At 42.5% G+C, this 11,054-nt stretch overlaps 1 protein-coding gene across 2 annotated transcripts; it reads left to right on the forward strand.

The window, feature by feature from the left end:
* The first annotated feature begins 410 nt into the window (after nt 1-410).
* Nucleotides 411-9,905, forward strand: TSSC4 (tumor suppressing subtransferable candidate 4). 2 transcript variants are annotated; one of them, XM_089653518.1, is made up of 3 exons: nt 411-554; nt 5,923-5,995; nt 8,810-9,905. In XM_089653518.1, exon 3 carries the CDS (start codon nt 8,885-8,887, stop codon nt 9,773-9,775), a length of 891 nt encoding a protein of 296 aa, XP_089509644.1. In that variant the 5' UTR covers nt 411-554; nt 5,923-5,995; nt 8,810-8,884; the 3' UTR covers nt 9,776-9,905. The 2 variants fall into 2 exon arrangements, with proteins under 2 accessions (XP_089509644.1, XP_089509643.1); XM_089653517.1 differs by having other exon boundaries at nt 411-541.
* The last annotated feature ends 1,149 nt before the right edge of the window (nt 9,906-11,054 follow it).

The raw sequence follows: 11,054 nt of genomic DNA on the forward strand, positions 1-11,054 counted from the left end.
CATTTTCCTTCCACTTCACAATTATGTGCCACTTTGTGTTGGTCTATCACATAAAATCCCAATAAAATACATTTACATTTTTGTCTGTAACATGACACAATGTGGAACATGTCAAGGGGTATGAATACTTTTTGAGGCACTGTATGTCCTTTTACAACCGCCTGTCCTTAGGGCTACATGCACCTTTCCATTAGGTCCGCCTGAAAAACTGTCAGGAGACCCCGAATGGAATGGACCTTTAAAAGGGACCTAAAGGTGATTTGACTGAAAAAAACCCATCTGAGAAGCACTGCTCTGCACAACCTGCAGACAAGTATACAATGGCGGATTCTCCCTCATTCCTGTTAATGTTGCAACTCTTTCCAATGATGGCCAGCAGGTGGCGCTCCCAATGCTGGAGATGGCGGCACAGAGCTGACAGCGCGCTGCCTGCTGGGAGATGTAGGAAGGACCGGAAGGCTAACCCCTGACCTCTGACCTCGCAGTATGGAGGATGAGCAGAGAGAGGCGATTATAGCTGAGCTGAAGGCGATCCATACAAGTACGTGCAGCTTGTAAGTGGTCCCGGTACACGGGATGGAGCCCACAGGACCGAGGGGACTATAGTGCCTCCATAGAGAAGCGGATGGAGCCCGGATGTACAGAGAGGGGGGAGGGGAATATTCCCGAGGCCTGTGCGGTGTGACTGCGGCCAGTGCCTGTGTTCTAGGTGATCATTACCCGTACGGGCTGTGTGGTCAGGAGATGACAATATAATCCTCATTAGAGTCTATCATACATGGCAGGGCAGACCTCTGATCGCTCCGTGCTGGGAGAGAGGACATGGGATGGGATTAACCCCTTCAGTGCCGGTCACCGAATCCCTGCCCCGGACAATGCTCAGCTGTCAGCCAGTGAATGACAACACTGCGCCCATATGAGGCTTCCTGCATTGTCCTCACACAACTAGAGCTTTCTTCTCGTGGCATTTGATCACCACTGAATATTTTTATGTTTTTGGTAAAATAAACGAAAAAAGAATACAAATGTTTAAAAAAAAACGCATTTTTCTTTGTTATGAAAGTTTGCAAATAAATGATCATTCTTTGTAAATTTTGTCCAAAATGTATTCTGCTACATTTCTTTGGTGAAAATATAAATGTTGTTTGGGTAGAGCGTTGCTGTACACTGATTTGGGCTATGTAGCAGAATACATTTTGGACAAAATTTACGCATTTGTTTCAAATTTTTTGGTATTTATTTAGCAAAAAAAACTCAGTGGTGATCAAATACAGCAAAAGAAAGCTCTAGTTGTGTGAAAAAAATGCTATAAATGTTGTTTGGGTAGAGTGTTGCTGTGCCCTGATTTGGGCTGTGTAGCAGAATACATTTTGGACAAAATTTATGAAGAATTATTTATTTGCAAATTTTCAGAGCAAACAAAAAAAACACATTTAAAAAAAAAAATTTGGTCTTTTTTTCATTTATTTTGCAAAAAGATACAAAAAAAACTCAGTGGTGATCAAATACAGCAAAAGCAAGCTCTAGTTGTGTGAAAAAAATGCTATAAAAATGTTGGTTGGGTGCAGCGACGCTGTACACTGATTTGGGATTTTTTCACCAAAGAAATGTAGCAGAATACAGTTTGGACAAAATTTATGAAGAACGATTATTTGCACGCTTTCATAACAAATGAAGAAAAATGCATTTTTTTTCAATTTTTTTTTTTTTTTTTGTTTCATTCTGCAAAAAATAAAAAAGAAACCGTGGTGATCAAATACCACCAAAACAAAGCTAGTTGTGTGAAAAAAATGCACTAAAAAGTTTGATTCGGTACAGCACACTGATTTGGGCTTTTTTCACCAAAGAAATGTAGCAGAATACATTTTGGACAAAATTTATGAAGAACAATTATTTATTTTCAAGCTTTCATAACAAACCAAGAAAAACGCATTTTTTTTTTCAAATTTTTTTGGTCTTTTTTTTTTCATATATTTTGCAAAAAATAATAAGAAAAACCCAGTGGTGATCAAATACAGCAAAAGAAAGCTCTAGTTGTGTGAAAAAAATGCTATAAATGTTGTTTGGGTAGAACGTTGCTGTACACTGATTTGGCTATGAAGCAGAATACATTTTGGACAAAATTTACGAAGAACGATTATTTATTTGCAAGCTTTCATAACAAACAAAGAAAAATGCATTTTTCTTATTTTTTGTTCTGTTTTCATTTATTTTGCAAAAAAAAAAAAAAACCCCAGTGGTGATCAGATACCACCAAAAGGAAGCTCTAGTTGTGTGAAAAAAATGCTACAAATTTTATTTGGGTAGAACGTTGCTGTACACTGATTTAGGCGATCATTTTTTCATACAAATAGAGCTTTCTTTTGGTGGCATCTGATCACCACGGGGTTTTTTATTATTTACTATATAAATGAAAAAACATTTTGAAAAAAACCCAATATTTTTTACTTTTTGCTAATAAACATGTCCAATAAAAAATGTATAAACCCGAATATCATCATAAATGGAAGCCAAAATGTATTCTGTTACATGTCTTTGGTAGAAAAAAAAATCCAAACAAGTGTATATTGTTTTGTGTGAAAGTTATGGCGTCTACAACGTATGGTATATATACAGCTATAGACACTATACTGTAATGGCAACTTAGAATTTGGCGAGCAATCCGGCGCTAGCTGACGCTGGCTGGGAGGTACACTAAGGTAATGACACTGACATCAATCACTGACATCACTGACACTAAGGCAGTGTTTCTCAACTCCAGTCCTCATGGACCCCAAACAGGTCATGTTTTCAGGATTTCCATTATTTTGCACAGGTGATTTGATCAGTTTCACTGCCTTAGTAATTACCACAGCTGTTTCATCTGAGGGAAATCCTGCAAACATGACCTGTTTGGGGTCCATGAGGACTGGAGTTGAGAAACACTGCACTAAGGGAATGACACTGACATCAATAGCGACACTAAGGCTACTTTCACACTGATCCGCCGCAAAAACGCATAGGCGCTTTTTGAGCATTTTTAAAGGACACGTGACTTAAAAACTGCACAAAAACACGTTTTAGAGGCGCTTTTTAAGCATTTTTGAGCCGCGTTTCAGGCGTTTTCCATTGATTTCAATGGGAAGAGGCGTTTTTGTGGTTTTTTTTTTTTTTACTGCCCCAACATGCCCCAAAGATGCTGCAAGCTCAAGTTTTTACACCGCACCACAAACGCAACGCCTCAGTGTGAAAACATACATAGATATACATTCACATACCTAGGGAAGCGTTTTTCTTGAGCTTTTCAGGTGCAAAGACGCTTCACACACCCCTCGGTGTGAAAGTAGCCTAAGGCAGGCCATAGATGGTGTGAATTTGTTTCCTGCAATCATGGATTTGCACAATTCCTCCATCAACACAGACAGTCCTGACAGGGCAATCCCTCCTGCCAAGCAATTGTCTTCTCCCGGTGGGGAGGCAGTAGTGGGTGGGAGAGCCATCCCTGGCTGGAGAAGACAGTGATTATTGCTACTGGCTATAACAGCGACTAGCATTGATTGCAAGTGGATCCGGCAGGCTGGTTGTACCTAAGTTTATCGATCAACTTGGTCCATTCAGGCCGCCCATATATGGTTCAAATCTCGGTCGGTTCCTGCTGAAGTGACTGAGATTCAAACCTGTCTATGGCCAGCCTAATACAAGGATTAGTGCTAATACTGTACGCTGTCATTGTATTAATGACACTGGCTGGGAAGGGGTTAATATCTAGGGGCAATCAAGGGCAATCAAGGGGTTAATTGTGTGTTTTGTTTGCAATGTGACTTGCTAGAAAATGTTATTTCTCCAGGAAAAGTCATTTCCCTAGCACAGCCCCCCCCCCCCCACACCTTCCTTGCATGCCATTCTCTTCTGGGAATGTTGAAATACTGTCTGTGCTGGCCCAGCTCCTCTGCTGATAACCTCCCTACATAACCTTTTATGTAGCAGCCAGGACAGAGCGAAGGTGAATCCTACAGATTTGAGTGGGAGCTCGGAGTCTGCTGGGGCTACTGATATAACTCCAAGGTGTCGGCATCTACCAGCAGCGTCGGCACTTGGATGTCTGCAGAAGGGAGGCCTTTACAGAAGAATTACATTCATTAAATGTACATAGAATCTTATGGGAAGAATGGCTTGGTGACAGGCTCTCTTTAAAGCCCATCAGCAGCCAATGTTCATGTTTTCAAATGTGCGGGCAGAGTGGAGGCTGAAGTTACTATTCTATTTTACTGATGAGCACAATATGTTACAAATTGATTCAGGTCCCTGGAACATACCCTATTGCCTGGCTTCAGCTTAGGCCTCCTGCTTGCTGTCTGTTCCAAGCAATGATAGGCTGTCCTTGGCTGTTCTCATGTAATTACATATGGGACGATTGCCTGCAGTTAGGGACAGATGATCACCTCTGAACACAAGCTGTTTGCATCCGAAGGCAATCATCTCTCTCTAGCCACAGGAAATCGCTCCATGCCACAGACAGCTGGGACTACTGTCAGCCTGTCATTGCTTTGTACAGGCTAAGAGGACAAAAGTAGCCACAGGAAATCGCTCCATGCCACAGACAGCTGGGACTACTGTCAGCCTGTCATTGCTTTGTACAGGCTAAGAGGACAAAAGTAGCCACAGGAAATCGCTCCATGCCACAGACAGCTGTGACTAATGTCAGCCTGTCGTTGCTTTGTATAGGCTAAGAGGACAAACGTAACCACAGGAAATCGCTCCATACCACAGATGGCTGTGGCTGCTGTCAGCCTGTCATTGCTTTGTACCGGCTAAGAGGACAAATGTAACTACATCTAGCCACAGGAAATCGCTCCATACCACAGATGGCTGTGACTACTGTCAGCCTGTCATTGCTTTGTACAGGCGAAGAGGACAAACGTAACCACATCTAGCCACAGGAAGCTACGGGATTCCTGCCACAGCTAGAGTTCAAATGCTTTGTGAATGAGGCATTATTTTTCAAACGTTTGAACACATCAAGCCTAGAAAAGACTGCTTTTGAACCCTTACATACCCAGTGAAGTGACTGGCCTCATGTGATACACAGAGATGAAACAAACCCTCCTACATAAGTTGTACCTGTTTATCTTCAACCTTCTCCTCTCTACGTCTGTTCAAAGTCCAGAATCTATAAATCCTGGCTGAGCAGTCAGAAAAGGGGGCGGAGAGAGCTGAAATTACACTCTACAGAGCTCAGTGAGCTGATTGGGGAACCCTTGTGAACCCTTACATATACCCGGTGAAGTGACTGGCCTCATGTGATACACAGAGATGAAACAAACCCTCCTATATAAGTTGTACCTGTTTATCTACTACTTTCTCTCTATTTCTGTTCAAAGTCCAGAATCTATAAATCTTGTCTGAGCTGTCAGAAAACGGGGTGGAGAGCTGAAATTACACTCTAACAGAGGTCGGAGAGCAGAATGGGGAAGGGACACTCCCTTCCCCCTCCCCCCTGTACACAGCACATAGGAACAGAGATGAGGTTGTCAATCATGATTTGTGTTGGAGCTCCCTCCCTTGTCCTTTTTTTCTCTTGGTTCTAGGAAAGAGTCTACAGTGGGATATGCTTTGTTCATATTTCATGTCCGAGGTTTACAACCACTTAAAAAGCCCATTCACATCTATGTGCACACAGCCTCTTCATTTTTAGTTGGTCCTCAATCTGCATCCTTGAGTCAAAAATTAACCTGGTCCTTTTTTTTTTTTTGACCGCGCTTGAAGCATAGCATGTTGGTTTAATGTGCATCTGAGCATTAGGTTTGCCAATGACAGTGACTGCTAGTGTTGCACAATACTGTATACATATAATATAATGAAGAATGCTTTGGGGCCTCAACTGTGTAAACGTAACGTTTCTCAGATTGCACACTAAACTGCTCTGTGATCTTTCCATTGCAGGGTGAAGTCTTTAAGACTGTTAGTGGAATTTACAGACCCTGAGAAAGGCGAGCTAACACAAGCACAGGACAAGGTAGGTATACACAATTGTTGTCTTTTGACTTTTTGGATGTCCCTTATGTTGGGATCTAAGTTTAGTGAAAGGTAAAGTTGAGATGCTTGTTTTTATCATGGGACAAGAACTTGTTAACCCCTTGGCGCCCGTGTCTCCTGGCCCTTTAAGGGTTTCAGAAGCCGGGAGGAGGGGTGGGGTTTAGGGTCATGTGACCGACGTGACGCCATCACGGCGGTCACATGATCGAGAAAGGTCCCGATCAAAAGAGATCGGGACATTTCTGTGAGTACCGGACATGCGTGCTGGGAGTGCGCAGGGCGCGCGCTCTAAGCACATATGTTTTTTTTTGTTGTTTTTTTTTAATAGAAAGCAAATGTGTGGCCGCTCGGCGTCTAGGCGCAGACACCGGGAGGCCGCACATTTGCGTTCGGCCGGCACCAAGAGGTTAAGGAAGGATAAGAACTGTCAGGTTTTTGTGGCTGCCTCTAATTCCATTGGTGGGGGGTACAAGGATAAAAACCTGATAGGTTCTTACCCTTCCCTGCTCTACAGCATTTTCATTGCTGTCTGTCCTAACGTCATGTCTTGGTGGCCATATAGAACGTTAACACAACCTCCTGTAATAAATGAGCAAGGTGTTCTAATATGACCTTACAGCTTATGGTAAGAAGGGACTAAGGCAACCAAAAAGCTCTTCAACTGAATTAGTGTGTAGCAACGTAAAGTTTTCTTAGCCCCTTACCATCCACTAGAGTCCCTTTAACTAGGCTATAATGTCCAGGGGGCAGAAAGGTCTGCCTGATCACATGACCATTGTGATTGGCCGTCAGTGTCACATGATCGGGAGGCGGTCTCAACAGCTGCTGATCATTACTAGACACCAGGACCTGTCTTTGACAGTTCGATCTCTGTGTTGGGAGTGCACAGTCATTGTGCTGTTAGCAGAGAAACCTCTGCCACTCATGGACACAGGAGGAGACTTTATTAAATCTGGAGAGTTCAAAACCTGATGCAGCTCTGCATAGAAACCAATCAGCTTCCAGGTTTTATTGTCAAAGCTTAATTGAACAAGCTGATGTTAGATGCTGATTGGCTACCATGCACAGCTGCACCAGATTCTAAGTCCTCCAGTTTTAGTAAATCTCCCCCATACTTTATATGAAGTGTATGGGTATTACAGCAAACCGTCTTTGTTGTGTGTGTTATGTGAGTGGCAAGAGGTTGAAAAATAATTTAATCGCAGGTCTCATAACATCACATATCTCAAAAGTAAGGATTATTCCTCATTTCAGGACAGTGAGCATGACCGTGCAAGTCATTGGTTTATACCCTGTTGGCCACATGCACATCCAGAATTGTTGGTGCACAGCGCAAATGTAGCCTAATGTTATAGAGCCATGTATTCCAACCTGCATACAGCTGTTTCAGTGCAGTGTATGGCTTTTATGGGGAAGGATTTGGTACCCTAGGTACCAAGGTATTTTTTTCAAATCAAAATCCACCACTAAACTAAGCCTGTCACAAGAGAATTGCCAAGGATACGATGATTTTCTGCTCTACACTACCTTACTGTGAGCTGGACAAAGCATGCAGGTCAGATGTTTCATCAAAAGCCCCAATCTGCATTCTCATCGGCACACAAAAGATAAACTGTTGCCTGGGTACAGCAATGGCAACCTTCATGTTTCACTCTGTGCTGATTTATTTAAAGTGTAACTATAGGTATTTTTTCAGTTTTAGAGTGGAGAGGGATTAGAACATCTGTGAGGTTTTTATTGTTGTTTGTTGCCCCATTAAGGAGATTTGCCCTCTCTGCTATTTTACTTTTCTCCCCGATTGTGAAAGTGAAAGAAAATCCCAAATTTTGGGTTGTCACCAGGATGGGGTTAGGTGGAAATCTTCCAATGGGAACACTAGTTCTGGTCACTTTTGAGGGATTTCCTTTTACTTCCTATTTTGGCTATGGTACAGCCCTGTCACTGGTAAATTGATTGGCTCATCCATGTAAACTGAAACATTCTGCTGGAGACCTTGAACTTCTGAAAAACAGCAGAGTTGCTGGCTAGATCACCAGATGAAAATAGAAGAAAGAAAGCCTAAAAAGGAGACTAATGCAGCCATCACATCTAAGAATTGGTAAGCTGCAATAATATAAATTCTTGTTTTTGCGTTTAATACCATTTAAGCCGTAGCAGGTTTTTGGAGTCTCCAGATACCATTATGGATGGTTGGCCCTGTCTCTCTATCTGGCCTATTTTTGTAAGCACCTTTTTGGGTGACTGATGTCTTTGAATACAAATAAGGGATCTTTGAGACTACAAAGTGCCCATACACATGTTCTAACATCTGCACGGTCTATAGGCTTGCACAATGATCAAGAAATGAATGGGGTTATTTGGTCAAAGATGCACATGGATCACCACTCTCTCATTATACTACTTAGTTAGGCTCCATTCTCACTTGTGCGACTCCAAAGTTGCACAATTTCCACTGCAACTTTTAATGCCGCTTTGATGCCACTTTAATGCTTCTTTTCTCTCTCTAGCATTCAAGCCGCATCAAATTAGTGCAGGAACCTCTTCAAAGTCACTGCGACTTTAGGTCACATAGACCTGGATCCCATCGAAAACATTGGGCTACGACTTGTTATTCGACATATTGTGTCCAAAGTCACAAGACAATTCGCACAAGTGTAAAAGGAGTCCTATCAGTTGGAAAATATCATTTTTGTCTGTATTCAGATAATTATGGTACAATATTTTATTATTGCAACATTTACAGTTCTGTTTGCAATTGCTATATCAAATTGTTAACAATTTTCTTTTCATCCAGGTATCTGAATCCCTATCTGTGTGGAAAACACTCTTTTCTGCAGCTGCGCCATCTCCAGCGTCCAGTATTTGAGCTATGTCTGAGTCAACAGAAAAAGATGATTCCCCCAAACCCTTCAGCGCATTATCCTTTGAGCGTCCTCATGATCCTGGCACCCTGTCACTTAGTGACTCAGACCCTGCTTTATCAGATGATGCAGAGGTGGAATCTGTTAGCGCTGAGGAGGAAGAGAATGACGAAGAAGACAGTAGACCGGAAGCCAAGCGTGAGTCTCCTTTGCAGCCTTTCACCTTGAAAGGAACAGATGTAGGCTTCTCCCAGCGCAGTCATGGCATTTTTGGAGCCTTGTTAGATGTACAGAAGTGTTCACCTCTTTCCCAGTTTAACACAAAAGGGAAGCAGGGAGCTAGTGCTAGTGTAGTTCCAGCTCCTGAATCGAATCCACCTGAACAAAGGGAGAAAACGACCACGTCTTCAAATACTGGAAGCTCAAGCTTTACCACTAGAAAACGCTCAGCACCTGCCAGACACCTTCCTGATTATCTAGCCCACCCAGAGCGCTGGACAAAGTACAGTCTGGAGGATGTTCAAGATACCAGTGATCGCGCCAACCGAAATACGGCACTTAACTTCTTGGCAGAGTTAAAGCATCAAAAGGAAGCTAAGGAGGCCTCCAAGGATACCACCAACCCACGCTCCTACAACCAAGATTCCTCCAGTTCTGGCGAGGGAAGAATCATGTTCACAAAGCCACAGAAAAAGAGCCAGAAAGATGGTGAGAAAAGTGAGGCACAGTCAGGACAACAGAACAAGGCCGGGGCATGGGGTGATGATGGATTGGAAGATGCTGAGGGTTCTGAAGAAAAGGCAACATCTGAATCTTTGGGGTTTCACGGGTCTAAGAAGCGGAGCCGGAAAAATATCAGGCCAAAAAAATATGACAAAGAGGAAGAGGACTCCTCATGAAGAGAGCTGGGGATGGGGAAGGTCAAAATATAATCTAATATGTTGTGGAGTAACCTTAAAAGCAATAATGAAACATAATATTAATGTGTAGTATTGTAGGTTCAGTCTATAAAAATATTTTCTTATTTGATCAGAGTTGTTTCTTTAACCTTTGAATCGCAACAACAGCATCCAGCTGAGATGATCACATATTTTGAATTCACGTTGATAGGAAGTGAGAGCAAAATGATGGACAGATGAGCTCACCAGTGTGCTGCTTCTCCTTTTACGGCCCTGTTACAAGGTGGGTAAAGGGGGAAGACCTGCAAGTGAAAATGAAACTGCAGAGAAATATCAGGTTCTCTCTCCTGCTGGACAGGCCTGTGCTGTGGGGCAGAGCTTTACAAATCTCAGGCCTGGATGGAGAGAAATCCAAATGCTTTGGCAGTTACGATAGCACCTATATATGCATTTTGTCTCTGAATTTAGCGGTTTGCTTGGAGTTCAGCTTTAAAGCCTAACTCCAGCTTTTGTTCTTAACCAAGAATTTGTGCCAGGACCTTATCCAGAGTATCGCTCCCTGCAAGCTTCTTGGACTTTAAAGTGAGAAGGTCACTAAGATGAAATTACCCAAAAAGATTTCCCTGTAAAAGAAAGCAAATACTTACCTCTCTCACTACCTACTCTGTTGAATGCTGCTCTCATACATAGAAATCATCCTTTGAAGTCTGGTCAGAAACTGACACTTCCAGGAGTGTTGATTTCCTGGTCCCAGCCCAGCCTGCTCATTGGTTCTCCGTGCCAACCCCTACATCACTACATGATACAGTAAATTGCCAATTAGTTGTAACTAATTGGCAATGTAAAGTCATCTTTGCTTTTTCTTGTTTGAAGACCTTAAAGAAGATAGACTGCCCTTGGCAATGCCTTTGTACTAATTCTGCCTACTATCATTTTTAAAGTCAGTGCAGCTGTGTGACTAGAGATGATGGATGTAGGTACTGTTTATTGGCATTACACAGGGCAGTATATTATTGTGGTCCATGCTCTCTGGCTTCGCTTATACAAGCATTCATAGTCCAGGTAGTGTGCACTTTGTGAAATGATGACACCCCAAGAGGACCAAGGAACATGTTTATTCAAGTGGGGCGCTGCCAATGGTATTGTATAAGGCTGGATATAATACAGACTGGATGTACAGCAGTTCTTGTGTCAATTAAAGAAAGTTTACAGGTCCACAGCAGAGAGGGGAGAGGGAATATTCAAGAGGCTGGAGTAGTGCTTCAAAATATTTGTTTTG

The sequence above is a fragment of the Staurois parvus genome, unplaced genomic scaffold (assembly GCF_062004578.1).
Source record: "Staurois parvus isolate SC_StPar_1 unplaced genomic scaffold, SC_StPar_1.0 ptg000715l, whole genome shotgun sequence".
In the NCBI taxonomy this organism is placed as follows: Eukaryota; Metazoa; Chordata; class Amphibia; order Anura; family Ranidae; genus Staurois; species Staurois parvus.

Excerpts from the sequence above, each read along its gene's own strand:
- TSSC4 (XM_089653518.1), top strand. The coding sequence starts at position 8,885 with ATGTCTGAGTCAACAGAAAAAGATGATTCCCCCAAACCCTTCAGCGCA.